At 41.1% G+C, this 27890-nt stretch overlaps 1 protein-coding gene and 2 long non-coding RNA genes across 4 annotated transcripts; 2 read left to right on the top strand and 1 right to left on the bottom strand.

Annotated features, from left to right (window-relative positions):
- Positions 1-5158: 5158 nt before the first annotated feature.
- Positions 5159-16690, bottom strand: LOC120546178. Of its 2 annotated transcripts, none has more exons than XM_039780946.1 (2): positions 16505-16690; positions 5159-6263 (listed from the first exon to the last, which is right to left on the bottom strand). In XM_039780946.1, exon 2 carries the CDS (start codon positions 6080-6082, stop codon positions 5180-5182), a length of 903 nt encoding a protein of 300 aa, XP_039636880.1. In that variant the 5' UTR covers positions 6083-6263; positions 16505-16690; the 3' UTR covers positions 5159-5179. The 2 variants fall into 2 exon arrangements, with proteins under 2 accessions (XP_039636880.1, XP_039636881.1); XM_039780947.1 differs by having other exon boundaries at positions 16609-16690.
- Positions 7399-11501, top strand: LOC120546179. The gene is made up of 3 exons (XR_005636826.1): positions 7399-7883; positions 10723-10798; positions 11374-11501. It is a non-coding gene; the product is annotated as an uncharacterized LOC120546179 (long non-coding RNA).
- Positions 11497-12023, top strand: LOC120546180. The gene is made up of 3 exons (XR_005636827.1): positions 11497-11517; positions 11655-11782; positions 11922-12023. It is a non-coding gene; the product is annotated as an uncharacterized LOC120546180 (long non-coding RNA).
- Positions 16691-27890: the final 11200 nt, after the last annotated feature.

Here is a 27890-nt window from a genome sequence, read left to right as displayed (position 1 = left end):
ACCTGTCCACCCTTGACGGTCCTCCGGCCGCGATCCACTTGAGGAATGGCACTGAGTGTCCCCAAAATCAGCCTGCCTTAGTGCTCATCCGTCTTCCTTGTACTTGCAGTAGAGATCCTCGGCATGCCAAGATAAGACGACGATTTCAGCCATCCATCTTGATCTGCCATTTGAAATGACTTTCAGCGTCCGGCTGTAACAGCTGGTAACCAAGGACGGAGCCTCGTCTCTGGCCTTCGCACCTCTCAGAGCGAGTGTGAGGGATGACGCCGCCAGACTCCGTTCAATCTCTCCAGTCAGCCTTGATGTCCAGTCTCTGGACTCCAACTTGGCCATGAGGATTATCACTCTTCATTTGTCAGGTCACAGGTTTGTGATGGGATGTGATTTGGCAGAAACGTACAGAGACACTTAGGTTATGGGGACACAAGGAGACATTAGTTGGATTTCTGCCTTTCTGGTCTACATATCCCTGCCTCTCCTAAATGCCCCCCCCCTCCCAGAGTTCATCTACTTCAGCAATCGACCACATAGTATATACCTATAATAGAAGTATTTAAAAAAAACAACAAAAAAAAACAGTCTTTAGTGCGATAAAACGATAAAAAAGAGCTCTGTGACGACAGCTACAGTCAGTTGTATTAGCAGCAGTTGTTTAGCTGCCAATGGGTGACTGTGAGGTGGCTATAGGCACTGCCAGATGACTGTCCTTTCAGGGGCCGGGGTGGTGAAGTTTAGTCAGAAAAAGTGAGCGTCATGCGTTAAATTTAGGAACAATATGGTGGTTTTGATTAAAACACTCCCCAGGAACAAACAAGCATTTCCTGGGTTAAGTTAGTTTGTTTTCACTGTAAAGTGTTTTATGTTGACATCACATTGTGCTATTTCATTTTAAGATTATTTTCTGTTTTAATATTGAAGTTCATAAATGTTTGTTTTTTTCCACACGTCATTGCATCATTAAACACAATTGCAGAAAGTACAATGATCATATGTAGGCCGCGTGTAATGGGAAACCCCAAATAAGCTACTTAAAGCTTTTTGGAGGGGGCCCAATAACAATAAACATACAACAGATAATATACAAACCAAAAACTCAATTTACCATAGACACAAAATAGACAAATACAGACTACAACAGAATACAGACACTTAACAAAATCAACAAATACAGTCACAATAGACTCAACATAGACAAATACTACAAAGAAACCGACGATCCCAGCACAAATATAGCACTTATGGAATAATCAGCAATCCTATGTTATGAGCAATTTTTTCCTTGAGACTTTTCTTGAAGATGGAGACGGAATGCGACACTTTCAAGTTTTCCTCCAACTCGTTCCAGATCTGCGGTCCCCTACAAACTACACGCAGGCTCATACACTTTAACCGTCATTTTTTCCCTTGTGTCATAAGTGTACAGGGGACGACTTATTGGAATAAGATCACAGAATCGGTAGTTTAACCTATGAATGACCTGGAATATCATGCAGGCATTATGAAAGACATTATATTCTGTAAGCCTTAATAAACCAAGGTGACGAAATGGAGGATGAGTGGGGGTATTGGGCTCAGACCACGTTAATGCCCGTATGATTTTTTTTTTCTGTAAAATCTGTAGTTTTTTCAAGTGGGTGGGAAAAATGTTACACTATGACATTAGAATAGTTTAAATGGGGCTCAAACTAAGTTTTATATAAAGGTGAGAAGTGCTGAGTGTGAGAGTAAATGTCTTACTTTAAATAGTCCAACATATTCCGATAAGGTTTTTGTTAGATGATCAATATGGCACAAACACAAATTTAGTGGTGTTTACTCTTTCAATAATTTGTCCATTTATTTGAACACTTGTTTTCCATTTGATTTGTTAGAATGAAACACAATGTAGTTTGTCTTGAAGTTAAAAGATTTGTTACACCAAAAACAAATTTCTACATTGCTTAACTCTCTATTATGTCTTGCAGTGCGACATAAATAAATTAGTGTCGTCAGCAAATAAAACTTTGTGTAAAACCATGGTGGAATTTTCAATGTCATTAATATATAATATAAAAAAGGAGAGGGCCCAAAATGGATCTCTGGGAGACTCAAAATTTGATGGATTTGCTTATGGAAATTTGTTCATTATTGTTTACATATTGCTGTCTGCCAAATAAATAACTTGTGAACCAGCTAAGTGCTCCTCTGATTCCATAATGATGTAATTTATTCAATAAGATGTCAAAATCAGTAGTATCAAATGCCTTGGATAAATCTAAAAATAATAGCAATACCAGTTGCCTTTATCAATGGCATCATTGATCTTTTCAATCAGATCTAGTACAGCCATGCATGTAGTACTGCTTTTCCTAAAACCATATTGGGATGAAGCAATATTTAGCTTATCAAGGTAGCCATTTAACCTATTTTGCAATACTCTCTCTAAGACCTTAGAGATTGTAGGCAAGATTGATATAGGACGATAATTGCTCATATCATTTTTATCCCCAGATTTAAATACTGGTATAATTCTTGCAATGTTTGCCCTTTTCAGCACAATTCCAGAGAGCAGTAAAAGATTGATACAATAAGTAAGTGGCTCTATGATATCAAGTGCAACGCTTTCAGAATTTTACTACAGATTTCATCCTCACCAACGAGCAGTGTATGAGCTTTGTAAATTTGTGATGATTTTATAGACTTCATTGCAGTCAGTTGTTAAAAAAGGAATTGACATTTCCCGGCAAGTAATTGTTAAAAGAGATACCCTGAGGTTGGTTTATTTTGTTAGAGTTTTTCCCCAATGGAGACAAAGTAATTATTAAAGTTATTTGCTAGATCAATGTCATTAGTGAAATTATTACATATGTGAGTGTATGCCCACAGTATTTGGGAGCACGGTGCTGTTATGGCTCTTGTTAAAGACTTCATTTAGCACTTTCCAAGACTTCTTTGAGTCACCCTGTGGTATGTATAGTGGTTACTTTTCCTTATTATATGTATAAGTTTATTCCTATAATTAGTGTATATTTCCTTGTTCATAGCACTTGGGTTTTTAAAGGAACATTTGTAAAGTTTGTTTTTATGCGTGACAGATTTTAAGATATTCTTTGTAAGCCAGGGGTTGTGACCAGTTGCACTGCATACGGCATTCTTCTCTGGGATGGTACATTTATTAGGTTGTCATATGCAGTGTCAGGATCATTGCAGTCATAGACCGCTTCCTATGTTTTGGCCTGTAAGCTTTCACTCAGTTGTTTCAGGGTTCTGTCATTTAGTACTTTAGTTTTTGTTTTTTTGCCGTGGTAATTTAATCTTACTAGCAAAATCTAGAAATACAATTGGAACATGATCAGTAATATCAGATAACACAACTCCAGATTCTAGCCTAGTGTTTTGAATGTTTTTGATGATATTGTCAATAGTTGACCTAGTGGAATGAGTTACTCTGGTAAAATGATTTATGGTACAAAAGAAAGAAGATGAATGTAAAGTATTAATGAAATCACCTTTAGCAGCCTCATCTCTGGATACATCAATATTGAAGTCCCCTAGAAGGACACAGTCTTTGTTTTTCCTGTTTATGGAATATAAAATGTCGGAGTCAGTGGGTCGACAAACAACTCCTACTATAGGTTTTTTAGCATTTGTGAGGCTTATCTTAATAAAAAGTGAATCCGAATGATTATCATCTAAAACAATGTCATCAGAAACACTCATGTCTAGAGTGCACATATAAACAAATACCACCTCCAGTGCGGCCAGGCCTGTTTTTGATAACTAGCTTATAGCCATCAAGGTTAAGAATATCAGTAAAGGTCCTATCATTAATCCAGGTTTCACTGCAACCAATAACATCAAAGCTACAGTCAGAGTTTGAGAGTAAGGTAGCGAATTCTTCATGATGTTTCCACAAGCTTCTAATGTTAAGGTGCAAAAATGAGTAGTTATTTGTAATGTTTGAGCTTTATTGTTCAGGAATGTAATATTTACAATTTAAATTTGTATCTATAGCAATACAGTGTTTTACATCCTCTCCATCATAATTCAAATCATCGAAGGCCATATGGGAAAATAGTATCATGTTTAAGTTGATTGACCAAAAAGTTTGCTGGGATCAAATAAAAATAACAAACATAAACCCATCCATTCATACACGCACACTTACACGGATAACGTTAATCCACAACTATAGTCAACAGAAAGTAAACTAGCTCCCTATTTTATTAGCTCTCTACCAACAATATTATGTTGAGAGCTTATAAGGAAAGTAAATAAGGAAAAAATAAAAATAAAAATGAAAAATAGTAATGTAATAATCTGAGAAATTTAATTTCAGATGCGTTACTTCAGATGAAAACAATACTCTACCCTTTTTTCATAGAAATAAATTAAGTCATATAAATAAAGATATCAGAAACATGATGAGGGAAGAGTGAATCACGTTAACTACGAAAATACATGCCTCTGTAGCAGAGAGACTTAGAATATCAATGTCGTAAATCAAGAACTCCCTGATCAGTTTCGCTTTTTGCAACTTTTGGAGGCATAATTTAGCAGGATGGTGCAGTTTCTTTTGAGTTTTGAGTGAAGTTACAGTAGAAGTACTTGGTTAAAAGTAGTTAAAAAGGTCCCATGACATGGTGCTCTTTGGATGCTTTTATATAGACCTTAGTGGTCCCTAATACTGTATCTGAAGTCTCTTATATAGAGCTTAGTGGTCCCCTAATACTGTATTTGAAGTATCTTTTATATAGACTTTAGTGGTCCCCTAATACTGTATCTGAAGTCTCTTTCCCGAAATTCAGCCTTGGTGCAGAATTACAGCCACTAGAGCCAGTCCCACAATGAGCTTTCCTTAGGATGTGCCATTTCTGTGTCTGTAGCTATGGAGGAGGAGAGAGGGGGCGCAAGGTGGAGGGTGGGGGTGTGGCCCTGGCCACTTTGCTTGTTTGAAAGCCATGATGTCTCTCTCATGGGCGGGCCAAATTCTTGCAGAGAAAGGGGAGGTAACCTTGCCCCTTATGACCTCATAAGGAGAAGATTCCAGACTGGCCCATCTGAGCTTTCATTTTCTCAAAGGTAGAGCAGGATACCCAGAGCTCGGGTTAGACCTATCACCATTTCTAGCCACTGGGGGACCATAGGCAGGCTGGGGAAACTCTTATTAATGTTAAAAAAACTCAAAGTGAAATTTTCATGCCATGGGACTAAGAAGACCAGTCTCTAATGAACGCAGAAACTTGCGTTGGATTAGGTCGGGGCTGAACTGTTCACCATCATTCTCACCTCCGGACAGTTTCTCCCTGAGCTCAATTGCCCTGAAGAGGAAGTTCTGTGCAGATTCCTTAGGTTCCTGGAATATGTTTATGAGCCGATGGAGGAGATCAGAGGATGAATCAACTTTATAGTGGCCTCTCAGGATGGTTTTCAGAGTGGAAAGTGTGAGGTCTCTCTTAATTTCCAATAGGTCACGTAGGTGGATACCAGGACTTACAGCTTTCACCACAGCCTCAATAATGTCCGTCTCTGAATAACCTTTCTTTAATCCAGACTCAATTTGGTTAGTAAGGCTAGTGAAGGAGAGTTTATCTCTCTGTCCGGCCTCCCCTATTTGCCCACTGATCCGGAACTCTCTCCTTATTGTCACCTCTGGTGCTATAAGGGGTGTAGTCGTGGTGACGTTCTGCTCCCTGGCTATGGTTGCATTGCTCAACTGATCTCCTAGTGCCTGAATCTTCTCCTCCAGTGCATGGCGTGCCTCTGCCTGGGCCTGCTGAAGCTGAGCATACTCCTCTTTTAACCTCTCCATTTCACTAGGTTCCTTAGGTTGTGTTTCTGTTTGCTCAGTGTCATGTCCCTGCATGGACTTTATAAAAGACAGGAGGCCGCTAAGAAACTGTTGGAACCCATCAGATTCTTCACACTCCTCCAACTCATCCAGAGTATTCTCTGCCAGACGACCCAGGGCACGACGGGATAAGCCTTGGAATCCTACCCCTGATGGTTCACTACACTTCAATTGATGACACACCTTTATGAGTTCCGGCTTTCCCAATGTCCACAATACTGAGCTGACTTCATCCTGGAGCTGCTCCATGCTTCCTCTTTGGACTTAACCACGCTGGACTTCCTGTACTGGATTCGAAGTAGGGACTGGGACGCACTGCTGCTCCTTCAGTCCCTCCTGGCTGGCTCGCCAAAAATATGTAGCACGTGCAGATTGACGACAGAAGGATGAATCTGGTGCCACATATTTTAATGTTCAAAAAACTCCATTTCTGTAATTAACAGAAGAAAGACCATATAAGTTGTACTGTAGTGTCACAAGTCTAATGGCGGCCGACGTTAACAGACGCTTTTGCAAAACTAAAACACAATAATAAAACCAAAATGTCCCTCAGCACATTCTCAATTGAACACAAAATACCCTGCATCATTACAGCTGCCCCCAGTTACATGCTATACAGTGATTCTAAACACATCAATTTAACAGATTATATTAACAACATTTAATAACATCTGGCACTGAATAACAAAAAGGAACCTAATCATAAATGCTCACACAACACGCCAGCCCAACATATACACACGTAGTGTGTCTCAAATCGCGCACTTCCCGTAGTGCACTAAGGGAAGTGCACTTCGTACACTATGTACTTACTTGCATAGTGCGTAAAATTTGACGGGGGAGTATTGTCTCAAATCGCGCACTGCCTTATGTACTTACCTGAAGTGACGATCAAAACATCTCAGTCCTCCTCCTTCTTCTTCTGTGAAATTGTGAATTATACCCAGGGCAGAGCATTCTCACCACCTGGTGTCACCATACATTTCTGCCTTGTTCATCAAAATGAATGTGATGGTTTTTATTGTTGCTTGTTTTTGCCCTCTGTTTTATGCAACCGTAAACATCCAGGTATGATGATATTCATACTTTTGCTCTTAATTCATTGTAAAAAAAATTGGAGCAATTAAAATGGTGTCCAACTGACATATAATGAATAATAATAGAAAATAGTCATATTATATGTTTATATAAAGGGTGTTTATTGCAATAGCTATTAATTACAGTGACAATACAAGAGTGAAAGCAGAGGCAATCCAATAGACATTTAAATAGATCCTATTGTTCTATTCATTGCTGGCCCTGTATTTTTGATGGGGAAAGTGATATGAGGGTGGACTTCAGACTCTCCAGGGGGTCCTTTAACGGTACATCCTCGGCACGGCTGGACCCGTCATCGAGGCCCTTGTCTTCCTCTTTTGGCTCGCCGGCCGGTACATCTGATGCGTGGTTTAGCCAGAGCCTTTGCACACTGACAGTGCACTGTGCTGTCCACAAGAAATCAAGCGCGGAAATCCTCTCTCTCCTCCCCAGGTCGTTCGCCTTCCAGCAGACGAGGACTTCCCTCAAGTTGGCAGCATTGTCCGTGTCCCTAACGATTATATAAGTCAGATCAGGACAGAAACAGCACTGTTAATACGATATAACATAGCATACATTAACGTACTGTAACAGTACTACTAACGCTCGCAGCTTAATGTATATTTACCAGATCACACATCTAACGCTAAAATCGTCTACAGTGAGGACGATAGTTTAAAAACAACAACCGTATACCACAACACATGTACACTCTTAAAAATACTGGGTTATTTTATTAACCCAACCACTGGGTTGAGGCTGTTTAACCCTGTATTATGTATATTCAACCCATATTGGGTTACTTACAGTAACCCAGTAGTTGGGTTAATGGTTTTGGACTGTGCCTTGATCTGAATAACCCAACCAATGGTCATTTTAACCCAGTGGTTGGGTTACATTCAAGTTTGGGTTCTCCTCCAACGGTCTTTTTCTTTTCCTCCGAGGCGGGAGAACACTTTTGGAAACGCTGAAGGTTTGTCATTTCTCATTTTTCTGAAAACTACCTCTGTCTTCAACAGAAACACGAGCTTCCTAGTTGTTAGTTATAATATATATAATAATAATCATAAGGTAATAGGGCGGTGGAAGGAGCATTTTGAGGAACTCCTGAATCCGACTAATACGCCCTCTATGTTAGAGGCAGAGCTGGAGGATGACGGGGGATTGGCGTCGATTTCCCGGGCGGAAGTCACTGATGTAGTCAAACAACTCCACAGTGGCAAAGCCCCGGGGATTGATGAGATCCGTCCAGAAATGCTCAAGGCTCTGGGTGTGGAGGGGCTGTCCTGGTTGACACGTCTCTTCAACATTGCGTGGAAGTCTGGAACAGTGCCAAAGGAGTGGCAGACTGGGGTGGTGGTTCCCCTTTTTAAAAGGGGGACCAGAGGGTGTGTGCCAATTACAGGGGTATCACACTTCTCAGCCTCCCTGGTAAAGTCTACCCAAGGTGCTGGAAAAAGGAGGGTTCGGCCCGATAGTCGAACCTCAGGTTGAGGAGGAACAATGCGGATTCCGTCCTGGTCGTGGAACAACGGACCAGCTCTTCACTCTCGCAAGGATCCTGGAGGGGGCCTGGGAGTATGCCCAACCGGTCTACATGTGTTTTGTGGATTTGGAGAAGGCGTATGACCGGGTCCCCCGGAGATACTGTGGGAGGTGCTCTGCGGACTATGGGGTGAGGGGGTCTCTACTCAGGGCCATCCAACTCTGTACGCACCAAAGTGAGAGCTGTGTCCGGGTTCTCGGCAGTAAGTCGGACTCGTTTCAGGTGAGGGTTGGCCTCCGCCAGGGCTGCGCTTTGTCACCAATCCTGTTTGTAATATTTGTGGACAGGATATCGAGGCGTAGTCGGGGTGGGGAGGCGGTGCCGGTGGGCTGGGGATCTCATCGCTGCTTTTGCAGATGATGTGGTCCTGATGGCATCATCGGCCTGCGACCTTCAGCACTCACTGGATCGGTTCGCAGCCGAAAGTGTAAGCGGTTGGGATGAGGATCAGCACCTCTAAATCGGAGGCCATGGTTCTCAGCAGGAAACCGATGGAATGCCTTCTCCAGGTAGGGAATGAGTCCTTAACCCAAGTGAAGGAGTTCAAGTACCTTGGGGTTTTGTCCGCGAGTGAGGGGACAATGGAGCGGGAGATTGGTCGGAGAATCGGCGCAGCGGGTGCGGTATTACATTCCATCTATCGCACCGTTGTGACGAAAAGAGAGCTGAGCCAGAAGGCAAAGCTCTCGATCTACCGGTCAGTTTTCGTTCCTACCCTCACCTATGGTCATGAAGGCTGGGTCATGACCGAAAGAACGAGATCCAGGGTGCAAGCGGACGAAATGGGTTTCCTCAGGAGGGTGGCTGGCGTCTCCCTTAGAGATAGGGTGAGAGCGCTCAGTCATCCGTGAGGAGCGCTCGGAGTAGAGCCGCTGCTCCGCTGCGTCGAAAAGGGCCAGTTGAGGTGGTTCGGGCATCTGGTGAGGATGCCCCTGGGGCGCCTCCCTAGGGAGGTGTTCCAGGCACGTCCAGCTGGGAGGAGGCCTCGGGGAAGAGCCAGGACTAGGTGGAGGGATTATATCTCCAACCTGGCCTGGGAACGCCTCGGGATCCCCCAGTCGGAGCTGGTTAATGTTGCTCGGGAAAGGGAAGTTTGGGGTCCCCTGCTGGAGCTGCTCCCCCCGCGACCCGACACCGGATAAGCGGACGAAGATGGATGGATGGATGGATAATCATAATCATTATTTCCATAACGGGACAGCCTGTAGAACTTTACTTTACTTTGCCGAAAGCAACCGTTTCTGCCCCTCTAACGGCTACCACTGATGCTAATTAAGCAAGCAGCTAGCAAGCTAGCAAGGAGTTGCTTACTACAACAGTGCTTGCAGTCAAACAGCAGATTTTAGCTCCGGTTACTGGTTACTTACTTGATTTATTTTATTTATTTATTTGAAAGAAAAGGGGGACAATACATATTAATGAACATTTTCACAAATGTAAATATGCCAGATTATAGCCTTAGGCTAATTTCCATCTGCAGACCCCCTGGCAGGTTGGTGTTACACACAAATTAATGAATACATACAAAGACACTATATGCAGACTATATACAAAGGGACAATGACAAGAACAGTGATCACATCATCCTAAAACAAACAACAATAACAACAAGAGTGGTACTTGATCTTGATTCATTGCCGGATAGGAGGAGCGTTTTAGCTCTGATAATCCAGTTAGCAACAGTGATTTCTAGCTAACTACGATTCATGCATGCTATAAGGCTAGCGCAAGTTCAAGTATGATAGCGCTAATGCTAGCTAGTAGCTAGGTTAATATTGTAGCATGATACCTAAGATTTAAATGGAGACTATTTCTAATTCTCTGAGGGAGTGACACATAAACAGTGCTTTATAAACATTTGTGTGTGTGTCTGGGGCAAATCACGAGACAAATTCACTATGATATGAAGTATTATAACGTTTTAAAAAGATCGCTAATGCTAACCGCTAGCTAGCGCTAGCTAGCGCTAATTGCTGACTCATCCTGTAAGCTAGCTAGTAGCTAGTACAGAGCGAAGCATTGACGGTGCATTGCACGCATTCTGTTGACAAAGTAATTTGTGTTTAGTGCAGTTAACACACTTTGTAGAAATACCACATTGTGTTTAAAGTGATTATGAAAAGACCACTAGCTAGCTAGCTACATGGCACTAGATTACAGCAACTTCGTTATATTTTCACTAGACAGACAGACAGACAGACTGACTGCAAAATACACTTCCATACATTGATTGAACATTAACAGATCTTGTTCTTCTCCCCTATAGCGATTGAATATGGAGGACTTTGTTAAACTAAAGTTAACAGAACGGCAACTTCTTGAGCTGATTGACACTTTTGCAGGTAAATATGTTATATTGTTGTACTATATGCCTATTATTAATATTATTGAATATGTCAACATTAAAAAAAATGAGTTACCCTATCCTCATACATCCCCAATGAAGTTGTAGGCTACACAATACTCCATTTTGTTTAGATGTACAACATCTTGACATGTAAGAGCATTATGTAAAAGAATCCAACACTATATGTGCCACTGAAGACCATGCCTCCCTAAACAGAATCCCATTTTGATTACCCATCACCTGTGGTCACCATTGTAGGTCCTGAAATACCATTTCGATAGTGACAGAAATTCCACAATTATAGAAGGCAAACAATTGGCATGAGGTTTTATTAACCTTACCATGGCCACAGAATTTATAGTTTAGCTACCTCTTATTTTACCACTAAACCTCTGTCTACCATTGTGCACAGCAATACTTTAAATGTAATTTTCTTATTACAAAATGTGCTCTCAATCTCACACACACACTTTCTCTCTTTTTCTCAATCTTTCTCTCTCTCACTTATCTTATTATTTTTGTTTTGATGATATATGATTTAATTAATTATTCTAAATCTCCCCCTCTCAGATTGTGCAGGACTTCGAGGTTCTTCATAAAGAGGCATCAGACTAAATCTTTGACCTGGAGGAGGTTCAGCGAGAAGCTTGTTCATGCGGCCCAGTGGGAGGGGTAGAAGCTCCACGTGCAGACAGAGAGAGTCTTTGTCTCAAGGTAGAAATTGTAACATCAACATAACCCTTAGATTTGTATATTTGGATTTGTGCATTATTCGAGCCATAAGCTACTCTATGATAATAGATAAATAAACTATGATAATACTTATGTCAAACTATTTTCTTTCTTTACAGGCTCCAAAGACTACATTGCCCTGATGGTTCTGCCAGGTCTGATTCCACCTGCAGTCTTCAGGATGGGCCGAAAGACCGTGAGGACTACAGTGTCTGACGCCATGAAGGCCTTCATCGATCTTAAGCCTGTGAGTAGTCCTAGACTCACACAGCCCCTTGGATCTAGTGATGAAAGTCTTTTAATGTAAAATCTGTTAGAAAACATTAGCTGTCAGATGGTCAGTCTTTGTCATTCAAGTACTTATGGAATATTATTATTATTTGCAGGTCGGAGCCAACATGGTGGAGTACCTTCAGGCAGCAGAGCAGACCAGGCCATACCCCTGCACCCTGGTGTTGGGAGGCGAGGAGCGCTGCTCTCAGGCATTCACCGTTCCCAGTGGGCCGGCCCTGGAGCACGACAGCGACGTCCAAGCTGTACATGTTTGTGTCAAATGTTTACATGTGTTTGATATCAATTTCCCAAAGCAGTGTTTCTCTGCTTAGCAGTTCCTCCAGAAAGAATGGGGGGGTGGTAGTAATGTGGCCCCATGCGTTTGTTTTTTGGAAATGCTCATGCCATAAGGGAATTCTGTCTCTCTCTCTCTCTCTCTCTCTAATATTTACGAGGAATATAAGGAGAAAATTAATTGTTAATAATTGTTGCTTGTATTAGTCCAGTTATTTGATACTCATTTTGAAATGAGGTAGGGATAATGTGGCCCCATGAATTTCTTCTTTGGAAACGCTCATGTGATAAGGGAATTGGACTTTTTATTGTTATTCCAGTTTTTCTCTTTAAATGAGTAAAATAAATATTGTTCAATAAAATCAGTGACATTAATGAAGTGTATGCATTGTCTGTTATTATTAATAAATAATATATAGGAATATATAGGAATTTCATAGATGAAAGAATAACTAAATGAATGGGTCAAATATCAACCCAACAAGGGGGTCAATTTAACCCAATATTTGGGTTGGTGGATCTGACCCAGTAATGAGTTGCATTAACCCAACATTGGTGTCAGAATGACCCAGGCTTTGGTTAGGCGAAGCAACCCCTTATACTGGGTTAAAATTTCAACCCAGTTCAAAAAGTCAAAACAACCCAGCATGTGTTCTGTCCTATATTGAACCAGGTACTGGGTTGGGAATAACTCAAATAAAAAAAAAAATATATATTTATTAATAATAACAGACAATGCATACACTTCATTAATGTCACTGATTTTATTGAACAATATTTATTTTACTAATTTAAAGAGAAAAACTGGAATAACAATAACAAGTCCAATTCCCTTATCACATGAGCGTTTCCAAAGAAGAAATGCATGGGGCCACATTATCCCTACCTCATTTCAAAATGAGTATCAAATAACTGGACTAATACCAAGCAACAATTAACAATAATTAATTTCCTCCTTATATTCCTCCTAAATATTAGAGAGAGACAGAGAGAGAGAGAGAGACAGAGAGACAGAGACAGAGACAGAGAGACAGAGAGAGAGAGAGAGAGAGAGAGAGAGAGAGAGAATTCCCTTATCGCATGAGCATTTCCAAAAAACAAACGCATGGGGCCACATTACTACCACCCCCCCATTCTTTCTGGGAGGAACTGCTAAGCAGAGAAAACACTGCTTTGGGAAATTGATATCAAACAAAAACATTTGACACAAACATGTACAGCTTGGACAATGCTGTCGTGCTCCAGGGCGAACGGTGAATGCCTGAGAGCAGCAGTCCTCGCCTCCCAACACCAGGGTGCAGGGGTATGGCCTGGTCTGCTCTGCTGCCTGAAGGTACTCCACCATGTTGGCTCCGACCTGCAAATAATAATAATATTCCATAAGTACTTGAATGACAAAGACTGACCATCTGACAGCTAATGTTTTCTAACAGATTTTACATTAAAAGGCCTGCATCACTAGATACAAGGGGCTGTGTGAGTCTAGGACTACTCACAGGCTTAAGATCGATGAAGGCCTTCATGGCGTCAGACACTGTAGTCCTCACGGTCTTTGGGCCCATCCTGAAGACTGCAGGTGGAATCAGGCCTGGCAGAACCATCAGGGCAATGTAGTCTTTGGAGCCTGTAAAGAAAGAAAATAGTTTGACATAAGTATTATCATAGTTTATCTATTATCATAGAGTAGCTTATGGCTCGAATAATGCACAAATCCAAATATACAAATCTAAGGGTTATGTTGATGTTACAATTTCTACCTTGAGACAAAGACTCTGTCTCTGTCTGCACGTGGAGCTTCTACCCCTCCCACTGGGCCGCATGAACAAGCTTCTCGCTGAACCTCCTCCAGGTCAAAGATTTAGTCTGATGCCTCTTTATGAAGAACCTCGAAGTCCTGCACAATCTGAGAGGGGGAGATTTAGAATAATTAATTAAATCATATATCATCAAAACAAAAATAATAACATAAGTGAGAGAGAGAAAGATTGAGAAAAAGAGAGAAAGTGTGTGTGTGTGTGAGATTGAGAGCACATTTTCTAATAAAATTACATTTAAAGTATTGCTGTGCACAATGGTAGACAGAGGTGTAGTGGTAAAATAAGAGGTAGCTAAACTATAAATTCTGTGGCCATGGTAAGGTTAATAAAACCTCATGCCAATTGTTTGCCTTCTATAGTTGTGGAATTTCTGTCACTATCGAAATGGTATTTCAGGGACCTACAATGGTGACCACAGGTGATGGGTAATCAAAATGGGATTCTGTTTAGGGAGGCATGGTCTTCAGTGGCACACATAGAGTGTTGGATTCTTTTACATAATGCTCTTACATGTCAAGATGTTGTACATCTAAACAAAATGGAGTATTGTGTAGCCTACAACTTCATTGGGGATGCATGAGGATAGGGTAACTAATTTTTTTAAATGTTGACATATTCAATAATATTAATAATAGGCATATAGTACAACAATATAACATATTTACCTGCAAAAGTGTCAATCAGCTCAAGAAGTTGCCGTTCTGTTAACTTTAGTTTAACAAAGTCCTCCATATTCAATCGCTATAGGGGAGAAGAACAAGATCTGTTAATGTTCAATCAATGTATGGAAGTGTATTTTTCAGTCTGTCAGTCTGTCTGTCTGTCTAGTGAAAATATAACGAAGTTGCTGTAATCTAGTGCCATGTAGCTAGCTAGCTAGTGGTCTTTTCATAATCACTTAAAAACACAATGTGGTATTTCTACAAAGTATGTTAACTGCACTAAACACAAATTACTTTGTCAACAGAATGCGTGCAATGCACCTTCAATGCTTCGCTCTGTACTAGCTAGCTAGCTTACAGGATGAGTCAGCAATTAGCGCTAGCTAGCGCTAGCTAGCGGTTAGCATTAGCGATCTTTTTAAAACGTTATAATACTTCATATCATAGTGAATTTGTCTCGTGATTTGCCCCAGACACACACACAAATGTTTATAAAGCACTGTTTATGTGTCACTCCCTCAGAGAATTAGAAATAGTCTCCATTTAAATCTTAGGTATCATGCTACAATATTAACCTACTAGCTAGCATTAGCGCTATCATACTTGAACTTGCGCTAGCCTTATAGCATGCATGAATCGTAGTTAGCTAGAAATCACTGTTGCTAACTGGATTATCAGAGCTAAAACGCTCCTCCTATCCGGCAATGAATCAAGATCAAGTAAGTAACCAGTAACCGGAGCTAAAGTCTGCTGTTTGACTGCAATGAAGCAATGTTGTAGTAAGCATAGGCTCATTGCTAGCTTGCTAGCTGCTTGCTTAATTAGCATCAGTGGTAGCCGTTAGAGGGGCAGTACGGTTGCTTTCGGCAAAGTAAAGTAAAGTTCTACAGGCTGTCCCGTTATGGAAATAATGATTATTATTATTATATATATTATAACTAACAACTAGCAAGCTCGTGTTTCTGTTGAAGACAGAGGTAGTTTTCTAAAAAATGAGAAATGACAAACCTTCAGTGTTTCCAAAAGTGTTCTCCCGCCTCGGAGAAAAGATAAAGACCGTTGGAGGAGGAACCCAAACTTGAATGTAACCAAACCACTGGGTTACAATGACCATTGGTTGGGTTATTTAGATCAAGGCACAGCCCAAAACCATTAACCCAACTACTGGGTTACTGAAAGTAACTCAATATGGGTTAAATATACATAATACAGGGTTAAACAGCCTCAACCCAGTGGTTGGGTTAATAAAATAACCCAGTATAAGAGTGTAACGTTAGCTAGGTTATAACTTATTTGCCAGTGGTTAAACCAAAGAGTATAGAAGTACCGGTAACTTCGCCGCTGTTAGCTAGCTAAGGTTAGCTAAAGCTAGCTTAATAGCACGTCAAATTACGGTACAAATAAACGTTATAATTCGCGGTAAAAAAATCATCACTGACTGCAAAATTAACCACACATACATAAACAGGTTGCGTATATGTTAAACAAGTATAGCAAAAAGACTAATGTTGAACTTACATTTGGGTCTTCGCTGTCGCATACGGCCGCCATTATCGAAAGTTTTTCACCTTTTGTTAGCTCCGCCCCTTCCGCTACGTAGCCAAGATGGCGACCGTTGAGTGTGGAAAGTGTCCATCGATCCACACTCAACTTTTTCACCGTTATGAGTGCACCATCCGGGTACTTGTAGTGCACTGCATTTACCACACTTCGACGAGTGACATTTTGAGTGTACTCAAATAGTTAGTATAAGTACAGAAGTGCGCGATTTGAGACACACCAACGGACTTCACCAGCTAGCTAACAGCAGTGCTAACGTTTGCGATGCTAACGTTTTAAACTATCACAACACACGTCAAGAAGGCTACTTGCTAAATTAACAACACTACATATTATCATGTTTTGATTCATACTGTTATTTACCTGTAATTAACAGAAGAAAGACCATATAAGTTGTACTGTAGTGTCACAAGTCTAATGGCGGCCGACGTTAACAGACGCTTTTGCAAAACTAAAAAAAAACTCACGTTAGTTCTGGTCCTAGCGTTCATCCTGCCATTTATTGGTCAATGTCGCCGCCTAGTGGCGAGGAGTGCAACTGACTTACACACTGCTAGTCTTTCTTGCTGTAACTACATGCATTTTAAAATAAAAAAAATAATGAATAGGCGAGAAACTAAACTGTTCTAAATTGTATGGGGGGGTCCTATGAACAACGTATATTCAATATTAACATAATAACCTCAAAAACTGGCGCCACACCCCCACAAAAATAGGCACCCCAAATATTATAAAAATTTAATTTACTGCAGAACTATCATACCTATTGTTCTACGCCATAGGATTGCCCAGCCCCTCCCTACAGAAATGGGGCCTAATGAGGCAAACCTGCAAGCACTCTCCCTGATTAAGCTGGTGAGCAGCTGATCCACCCAAAACAGCAAAACACTACGAAACCATAAAACCTGCTGAACAGGCCTATGTCAAATAATAAAGTGACAAATAAAGTAAAATAATAACCTACAACATCACATTGAAATTAAGGATTAAACAGACACAAAACGGTATTAATTTTGGGAACAGGGCCTAGTGAAAAGGGAGAAAGGAAGCCTTTTCACAGGAGTAATGTAGCGGTGTCTTTTGGCCACGTTGTTTATCAGTTTGTGGTAAAACGTCTTTCTTGCCAGCAAATGCATCGACTCAACAATGTAAAACCAAACAGAGAAGCACTGAAATTGGATTTTTTTTTTTCTACATCTTTGCCAGTAAATTGATTTTTGGGTTGCCAGGACACAAGAGGTGTTTGTGTGATATTGAAATAATGGCCAGTAGATAGAGAAAATTTCATTTTCATCCCAATGAAGGCCAAAGAGGGTCACATTTCCGGCACAAAAGGGCCTTTCCAAATGATGCTCTCTTCCTTTTAAAAGGAGATGACAGAAAGGGTAATTTCATACTTGTTTATGCCCCTCATTCTCCGTCTCTTCCCACATCAGTAAATTGATTTCACTCCTCATATTGCAGCAATCTTCCAGTTTCCTCTACTCCATGCTGAAATTAATCATGGTAATGTCCCCTCTAAGTGAAAAGAAAATTAATTTTCCCTGCCATACTGATCTTACTAATAACAGGGAACAAGTAAGGAGAAAATGGGAAATCATTACTCAGCGAACATTATCTTTATTATTTGTACCCACTCCTGAGCAGAAATGAAGGGGCAGCCATGGAGGAAGTTTCGGCGGATACCTTGAAGTGTGTCTGACTTTCAACAAGATCCCGGAGAAGGCATTAAAAAGGCAATTGGCCATTGATTGCTTGCTAATAGCAGAAAGAGGAGGGGAAGAAAAAAAAAAAGAAAAAAAAGAAAATCGCTGCAACAAATGTATTTCTTTAAAAGAAGAAAAAAGCCTATCCATTCATGCATGTTATTAAAGCCATTGAGCTGAATTCCCCCGCTGAAAGACACAGGATATGGAAGATGGGATCTCGGCAACACTGGTAACTTATTAAAGTGTATTTGACATTCATAAATCAAAATGACACCCTGCTGAAATCCTTATCTGTTATCTAAAGCAAATATCCTTTCAGTCACACGCTGAGCATCTCCATTACACGTTATTGTGCCAAAAGTAATTGCCTCACAATCGCTTTGTCATTAAGGTGCTACACAGTTTCTATTGTTTGCATTTAGTCTGCACTTACACATTCACAGCATGTTATAAGATGCAACGTTAATGGTCTTTAATGAAGACAAGATAATGTATGGTTTGGAAGCACCAAATTGTAACAGAAAACAAAAGGTGGAGCAACATAGGGTCAAGACTCAGCCTCTGCTCCATTGATTCTAGGCAACGTTTTTTTGAATTTGTTTTCCCTGTCTCTACTCAAACTTTATGGAAGTGCAATGCTAAATCACTGGAGTAGTTTAACATGCACAAGTGATGGATTCAACATAAGAACATGTTGAGCACAATGAAAGAATAGGCTTGTCCGAGATGAGCCAGGCCTGTGCAAAATTGATCACCGGTTAAATTTGAGTCCGACCAGATCCCGACTTGCGTCGTCATGCACATGTTGGCAACGATAACCTCACGAGATCAAGGCGGACGCAGTTTTGAGAGGCAAGCACCGCAGTTGCTCTCCACCGACTGCAGGACCCAGGCGGACCCAGGGCATGATGGGAAACGCCTGGCTCTCAGCTGATCTAACAGTTGATTGGTTCAGAATCGACTCAACATGATGATGTTTAACAAAAACTTTGTATTGTTTTTTTGAATTTTTTAATTGCTATTTGTCTGATTTAAAGATTTATTCTGTACAGAACACATGTTGTGTGGCTGGTAGTGACGTTTAGAAGTCAGAGAAACTAAATCTGATCAGATTACAGATCATCTACGGTCTGTTGTTTCTTAACATCAGCAACGGATCACATTTAGAGCATTTTGACAGCTCCTTTATCTTAATAAAAACAACTGGGGACTGCATACAAGCTGATATATGGGTCTGATAACGTTTTATTAAATCGTAATCTGACCTCGGAGTGTTTTTATGGGACTTCCTGTTAAGATTGAAGGCTGTTGGAAACGGCTGTAGACTGTCCGACTTGACCGCAGCGTTTTGTCACCGCCCCCGGCTGCCGCCGCCTGCTCTCATCCACTTTACAGGCGAGGGGTGACATACACTGTACAGACAGACAACCATTCACACCTACAGAACATTTGGAGTTCTCACCTACTGGAACTCATGTGTCTTTGGACTGTGGGAGGAACCAGGGAGGGAACAGTTCTAACCAACACGTTCTCACTCCCATCGCGTAACGGCACACAATAACTGTAAACCCTGTCTCCTAGGACAGTATACTTATTTGCATGCCATTTAAACTCACTTTACCTTTGATTTTGGGACAAACCCAGCAGCCAACCCCCTCACACTACATGTTCCAGTCCTGCTGCTCCACCTCTGCAACTTGGGATACCTCAGCATATTCCCTCCATACTGTCTGTCCATGAGCTCAACAAAGTAGCTGCACAATCCACAGAGCTAAAAGTGGCCTTAGTGCTGCACTATCCTGCAGGATTATCACGTGTTCTCAAATCTAAAACAAGTGCATGCTCAGCCTGCTTTAAAACATGCCTGCCTTAAAATGCTTCTCTTGATATATTCATCTGCAGGGACAAACCTGCTGATAGGTTTTACTTTGTGTCAGTTGACAAATGGATTTCTGACTTTCTGGTTTGCTTGTACAGTAGCACCTTATGATGTTGCCAGGTGTATTGTCCTCGGGGCACGCTACATGCTGACTAAACATGTAGTACAGTACGGGACGTGTAGTGTCCTCATCTGTCTGCTGAGTTATGGAGACAGATGCATACAGTAGATTCACAGGAAATCAGTTCACCTCTACCCGAGTATAACATTTGTTTGTATAACCATGAAGCACAGCTCCAATCACAGGCTTATAAGATGGTATACCACATTATCAAATGATAAAAACATAGATCTTCAAACTATAAAGAATCAGAATCAGAATGGAGTTTATTGCCACAGTAGTTACCCTACATGGAATTTGCCTTGGTGATAGGTGCATACATTCACAAACACACATATTAAACATTAAGAAGAAACACAACAAATACAGAAACAGAAAGAAATACATACATACAAACTAGCTGTTAAGAATAATAGAAAGGACGCTGAATGGGTTTAGTGCAGAATGCAAAGAAATATATAGTATGTGCAATGAGTAAAGCCCGCTATAAAAGCTGCACCCTACATTGCAGCCAACTTTCTTCCTTCCATCTCTCCCTGTTCATCCTCTGACCCGGTTTGACTCCGAGACAGCCTTGGTGCTCCTTACTGTTTCCTCCAGCCGATGGATTTGCTGAACAGCCCTTTTCGCTGATGGAGCAGCCCCACTCCATTAACTTCGTGCTCAGCTCCGAGCCCTCCTGACTTTGTTGCACCTGCCCTAAAATACCCTTTTTTCCTCTGTGCCGACTTGGAGTGCTGAAATACTTTAAAAAAGTTATCAATACATGTCATACTAGATATGTTTTTATTTATTTAAAGGACAGAGCTCTATTAGTGTGTCTTTTGCTCTGTTTTGTATTGTGCTATGGACCGTTTTCGTTGTGTCCTGAATAAAGAATAAAGTAAAGTTAGGGGGTGTTGTCATTGGCCAACATGTTCACAACATAGCCTTTTCACACATCTTTACTATATATCAGTGTTGTAGTCAAGACCACCTTTAGTCTCGCATTGCCAGACCTTCCTCCATAAGGCTGCGGAGGAAGTTCTGGCTAGTCCACACAGCATTCTGGGATGGGAGAAAAACGTGCTCTGGTTTATTGGCATTTCTTTAAACCAATCACAATCTTCTTGGGCAGCGCAAAGCGCCGGACGGAGCCCCGGTGCCTCTGCAAAATAGTCTCAGGAAGGAACTTGTTTTGGTGGAACATGTGTACGTTCAAAAGTAGTTTTAGTCGTGCAACAGAAAACTCCGATTGGACAGATAGTCTAGCTAGCTGTCTGGATTTACCCTGCAGAGATCTGAGGAGCAGTTAACCATAGTCCTCACAAATCCACCGGAGGTTAGAACGCCAACACAAAGAAAGAGGAAGGGGACGGACATCTTGAAATCAAATGAATCATCGATATAGACTAAGACCACTTAAACCGAGACCAAGTCATCACCAAGACCAGAGTGTATCGAGACCGAGACAAGAATAAGACTTTGAGGGGTTGAGACCGAGTCAAGACCAAGACCAGGGCAGGGCGAGTCCCACACTGCATGCCATGATGAAATGTGGAAAATGGTAACCATAGTTAATCCTCAAATTGGTCTGAAAGATCCATATTCACATAAACAAACACCAACAGAAAACAAATTAAGATAATGCCTTGATAAAATAATCACAAGGCAGTTGTGGCCTTGACCCGTCTTGAAATAAAATCCTGAGTCCTCTTAATCCAAGTCCGAGAAAAGACCGGGTAAGAATGAAATTGATTCCGAGACGAGACCGAGTCCAGAAAGAGACTTTCAAAAAGTGGTCTTGAGACCAAGACCGATCTCAGGTACTACAACACTGCAATTTATGGCCTGTTTTCTCTACATGCAACAACCCAGGAGCAAGGAAAACAAGGACATCTGGTGATACTCCATGTATTCTTTATGTCATCAGATGAATTATCGCACTATATAGCACTAACTTACCTTCTTCTCTAAAATAACAACACCTAGTGGGAAATCATGCTTTACAATTTATTTCATAAAGAGAAATAAGCCTTTTTCTAAGCCTTGTGAAAGCAGATTGATTCTGAGTGCTGATGTTTCTTCTCAGTGTCCCTGTTTGTACAAATTCTTGGGGCAATTAACAGTCAGGTCCCGGGCAACGTGAGAGGAATGGCTTGCAGAGGATAATGACAGATTTCTTCATCCTCTCAGCAAACAGGCCATGGCCCCTGTCTGCACCACCCCCCCGTCTCTGAGATCCACCTGTACATCAGCCAGGGTTCATGACGCATGACCAGAACAGGGGCCAGAAGGGACGGAGGAGGAACATCAGGATGTGCATGGTGTCTCAGGCTTGGCTGCTGCTCGCTGAATGCAAAAACAGAACGGCAATGTGTGTGTATCTTAATATCTTTAGCAACAGTAAATACAGATTCTCTTATATCCATGTATTGATTGTTCTACTGAAGACACATTGGAAGAGAGTGCATAAAGGTCTTATGAAAAGCAATTATGTTGCCATGGTGCCTTTCAGTGTGGATGAGTAATTATTACATGAGAAAAACACCACTGTGGACAGGAAATCAATAATCACGAGCACTGAAATGTAGTTACATACAGTAGAGATATTATAATATAGGCTGTGTCTTATTAAAGGATAAATCAGCAAGAACTCTATGCAAGCGTGACCCATAGCAATCACCGCAGATCTGCTCCCTTACACCTTGGAGGGAAAATGTTCTGAGGTGCATTGTGGGTCTGTAAAAAGAGCCATGAAACAGTGGCGAGCTGGTGAGGTTTTAGACTACATCCTGATTTCCCCATTTCCCCCCTCAGGAACAGCATGCTTGTCTTTCTCCTCGCAGTACAAGATTGAACAGATAATACAAACTATGTGTGAAGAACTAGAATTAACTTCACACGCCGTTATTTCATTGCCTTAGGTTATCCTACAGTGATATCAAGTATTTTATAAAGGCAAGGTTATGTAAAATGTGAGGAACAAGTCTCAATGGAATAACAAAACCACAATATTATAACACTGTGGGCATCTTGTCTGCAATTTAAAGGATGCCTATGGTTTATTTCCACTTGGGTTTTGTTTTTGAAGCATCAGTTATGCCAATATTGTACTCACCCAAGTAATTGCTGATATCTGGGAACACGGTGACGTTGCTAAAAGCAGGTCCAACGTGGCAAGAGACACAAGTGGTCAGATGGTAAGCCAGATTAGCTAACATTACATTACTTCATTTGGAAGTAAAAGTGAAAGTGAGAGCACCCATGATGTTGCTAACAATCCCTCATTGAACAGGGAAAGGTTGGAGCAGGAAGTTGGTCTGTATACTGTGATGGATGTTTGCAACAGTTTAGGGTAATAATTTCATCATTCACCTTTGTTTTCTCTTCCAAATCACTTTGGCTAACCTGTCAGCTTGTTTACAGCCTGATCATCCATCTGCTTTCTATCTGTTTCCCGCCCCATGTGATCGATTTTTTAACAATGTTGCTGTGTTCTGAGATCTCAGAAATTACTTTGGTGAGTTCAATGTTATTATAACTGATGGCCTGAACTACAAAAGTCAAAACAAAGTTGTACACCGTAGTTTTTCCTTTAAAAAAGTACTCACCGATGTATCAATCTGTCTCACGGCAGTTCTAAGAAAATGTCCCATAATTTGATTCCTGTTTCACAAACAAAAATGGGGAAAATGTGTCTGTGTACACAAATCAATAAATTATATTGTCACACTCACAATGGACAGTTTTAAAGGATTAAAATCAATGCAGCCAAACCGAGTTTTTATTTTATTCCATGCATCATTCTTCCTTCAAAATCGGCACCTACATTACCCACAATGCAACACGAATACCGACTCAGATTCAGGTGCGTAGCTAGTGTAGCTAGTAGCTAATGGCCCACTACTAAAATGCCCACTACAGGACTGGATCAAGCCAGAAGAAATCAATCAATTAGTTAAACTTCAAGCATGCATTAAGGACATAAACACCTGGATGACCTACAATTTCCTGATGTTAAACTCGGACAAAACTGAACGTATTGTACCTGGCCCCAAACACCTCCGAAGCTCATTATCTAAAGAGATAGCTACTCTGATGGCGTTGCCCTGGCCTCCAGCACCACCGTGAGGAATCTCAGAGTTATCTTTGATAAGATCAGATCATCGGTTTGCCTTGGACCAGGCCTTAGTTATGCTGCTATAGGTTTAGACTGCCTGGGGACTTCTTATGCAACGCTATCTCATGATCGGGTCTGTATGATATAGTACGAAAAAGCTATCTAATAAACTAGGAGAATGCGCGCTGGTCATGTGACGCTGGCTACAGTGACCGGCCATGGCTCGATAGTGACAAAAAGTGAGCGTTATGCGGCGATGAAAGTTAAGTTTAGGCACCAAAACGACAAGTTTAGTTAAGGAAAAAGATCTTGGACTGGATTAAAACCCTCCCAAGGAACATGCATTTCCTGGGTGAAAGTCTTTTTTTTTTTTCCTGGGAAGAGAACTCCGCTCCCTGGTTTGAAAGTCCTGTGTTTTATGACCCGCCCATCCATCCCAACCACGTCGATACACGGCCAATCACTTTCTTATACAGCAGCAGTCATTGGGGTGCATACAGCTGAGAAAATGTGGAATACTTACGATTACTGTGCTTAACTTTTGGTAGCTATATGAACGTATGGTTCGTGGGAACAGGCTGTCCTTTGACACACTGAGCTCCTTTCTCCTCTCTCTCTCTCCATCTGTGGGCATTCATGTCCCATTAATGCATGTTACTAACTTTGCTTCTTCCCCGAAGCCCTTGTGCTTTCTCGCCTCGCCGATTTCGTTGGATTGTCTTCTCTAGTCCCCTGCATTACCATTCTCCCAACTGTCCCAGTCAGTCACCTATGTTCCCTCATCATCCCTGCAGTATTTATACCAGCCTGAAAGTCTGCAGGTTGGTGTGGAGCTACACTTTCTAATGAATGGGTTCTTATGATATAGTACAGAAACTTGATGAGGATTTTGAATACGATGCTGGACGTGACCAGGAACACTTGATTTACTTATTTTACAAGAGTTCATGAGGTTTAAGTGGGTTCAAGTGCTAATTTACATGTGGCACATGTTCGTGATTTCACCTCTCTTCATGCAGAGCTCAGGCAATATCGTTAACGCTGCAGGATTTCACCTGGGTTTAAGTCAGTTCCTCAGAACCAAAGAGCAAACAGTGTGATGTGAGGGAAAATGTATCCTCAGTGCACCATAATGCATCGCAGCCACATTTACTATAGCATTTTGGCTAAGTGGTGCCGCTGCAATCGCAGACACTCTAATTCTGGCAGCCGTCATAATGGCAGATTTTTAGGTCCATGCAATGAACAAAGAGACTCTCAGCTCTTCTGGGTTTGTTAAAAGGCATTAATTGAAGTAGCCTGGATGGTTCAAAGCAGATTTAAGGAAAAAAAGGACATTAACAATCTGAAAAATAACAGAAAGATACTGAGACATAAATTTCAGTACTTGAGCACAACGCAGCACCTAAATAACATAGACTGTGTGACGGAGAGATCTTTAGAGGGTTTTTGATCCTTCAATGGTAAATGTTTTATCATGGAATCAGTATTTGTTGTCATTATTCCTTTTTAATAATAATGATTATACATATGCATCTTTTGCATTTATACTGTAATACTATCATATCATATCATCAGGAAAATGTAGTTAAACTATTTAAAGTAAAAACAATTCTACCATTTTAGAAAGTGGAAAGGATCCAACCAGCTGTGTGTTTAATGGTCTAATAATTTCAGCTGGACTGTAGGTTATATTGTTGGCTAGTTTCATTCATAATAAAACATCAGATTTTATAAACTACATGTCTTTTGTGTGCAGTAATCTTAATGTGTAAAGTAACTAGTAACTAAAGCTGTAACAGATGAATGTAGTGGAGTAAAAAGTACAATATTTCTCCCTGAAATGTAGCGGAGTAGAAAGTGGCATGAAAAGAAAAAGTAAAAGTAAAATACAGGTACCTCAACATTTGGACTCAAGCACAGTACTGGAGTAAATGTACTTAGTTACATTACACCATTGCTTATGTTATCTTGTATAGTTACATTCCACCATTGCTTATGTTATCTTGTATTTTTTTGTCATGCATGATTTTTCTTTTGTGCTTTTGTTTTGAAGCACATTGAGTTTACGCCTGCTGATGAAATGTGCTATATAAATAAACTTCACTTCACTTCACTGTGCATATAGTGATGAAGAGGACGTAAGAGCGCAGGATGTAGGGGGTGATCAGCATGCTCCCGTCTCCTAGAGGAACCGATCAGGCTGGTGGGAGAAAGGGCACCTCTTCTCACATGATTGAGGTGAGGCAGGGCGGCCATTGGACGTGAATGTCATGTATGAGATCAATGGAGTGACAGGAGCCAGCAGAGAGACACAGCGCACTGACAGCTCCGCCATGAATATTTACAGCCTCGCCCTTCTCTGTGTCTGTGGGAGCCCAGCACACCCTCCCCTCTTTGAGTTTGACACAAACAGCCTCTAATGTATGCGGGTGTCAAGATGTGTCTGTTTAAGGAGTAGGTTTTAACAATATGTTGTTTGAAGTAGAGCTGGGCGATGTGGAAAAAAAATCAAATATCACAATATCTGTGACCAAATACAACGATGTTGCGGCGATATTGTAGGGTTGGTCTATATCAACCACGTTCCACTTCCGAGATTGCTCAGTTGCCGCCGGAAATTTGGCCGGATGTCACTCTTTTTTCATCCAGACCTCCGTTACATTCCTCTTCCTTTGTGTTGTAATTCTAATCTCCGGTGGATTTCTGAGGACTATGGTTAACAAACGTCAAAGGCACCTGAGCAAGCGTTGCTTTTGGCGCGATGGGAGTGAGAGTTGAAAATGGGCATGTAACAAAGTATTTTTCAGCTGTGCTTTTTCTGGTTGCCAAAAAAAAAAAGCAGAATCAAAGTGTGCATTATAAAAATGAAAGTGAAAAATATAAAATGAAAGTCTCTCAGGCATCGGGTCACCATCATAGTCTATATCCTTCGCGTTCCACTTCCGGGATTGCTCCGGTGCTGCAGGAAACTCCGCCTGATGCATGTGTTTTCCATTTCCTCCCACTTTCTTTGTGTTGGAATGTTAAATCCGGTGGATTTCTGAGGACTATGGTTAACTGCTCCTCAGATCTCTGCAGGGTAAATCCAGACAGCTACCTAGACTATCTGTCCTATTGGAGTTTTCTGTTACACGACTAAAACTACTTTTGAACGTACACGTTCCACCGAAACAAGTTCTTTCCCGAGGCTATCTTGCAGAGACAGCGTGGCTCCCTCCACCATTTAGCACCGCCCAAGACAATTGTGATTGGTTTAAAGAAATGCCAATAAACCAGACGCTCCTCCACAGCGCTGTGGAAGAAGGTCTGGCAATGCGATACTATTGTAAGGTTGACTATTGGTGCTTTAACTAAGTATTAACACAATGAGAGTTTTGATAAATAGTCACCAAGAATGTGGATACAATGACTAAGTGGGTAAAGGTAAATGATAACAGCTAGTAAGTCTGGAAAGTTCATAATATACATCATTTTACTGTAAAGCAACCTTTAAAACCAGGAAAAGACAACACGTCATATCATGATATCTAAAATGTAAGACGATATCTAGCCTCATATATCGATGTTGATATAATATTGATATATTGCCCAGCCCTAGTTTGAAGTTCAAGCATCAATTGGATGCTTAAACATTTTTAAATTAAAAACTAACAAAGCCTCTAGCTCACCCAGTAGAGTGTGCGCCCCATGTAGGCTGACTGCTTTGCAGTGGCCCGGGTTCAATTTTGGGAATTTCTCGCCACAAAATATATATAAAACGTAAAAACTGCTTTTTAAAGCTTTTTAAGCTTTTTTTGGCAAGTAAAGGGTGATAAAGCTGGCGACGCTAAGTGAAGTAATAGCACTTCCGCTCTAAACGGAAGTACGGTTACAAAATGACAGAAGGAAAACAGAATAAGGTCAATAGTGTAGACTACAGCTATTGAGTAGAGTGA

Source organism: Perca fluviatilis, chromosome 18 (assembly GCF_010015445.1).
Source record: "Perca fluviatilis chromosome 18, GENO_Pfluv_1.0, whole genome shotgun sequence".
NCBI lineage: Eukaryota > Metazoa > Chordata > Actinopteri > Perciformes > Percidae > Perca > Perca fluviatilis.
This window is presented reverse-complemented; position numbering and strand designations above follow the sequence as displayed.

What these genes read in the sequence shown, in the direction of transcription:
- LOC120546178 (XM_039780946.1), bottom strand. Translation starts at nt 6,082, where the DNA reads ATGGAGCAGCTCCAGGATGAAGTCAGCTCAGTATTGTGGACATTGGGA.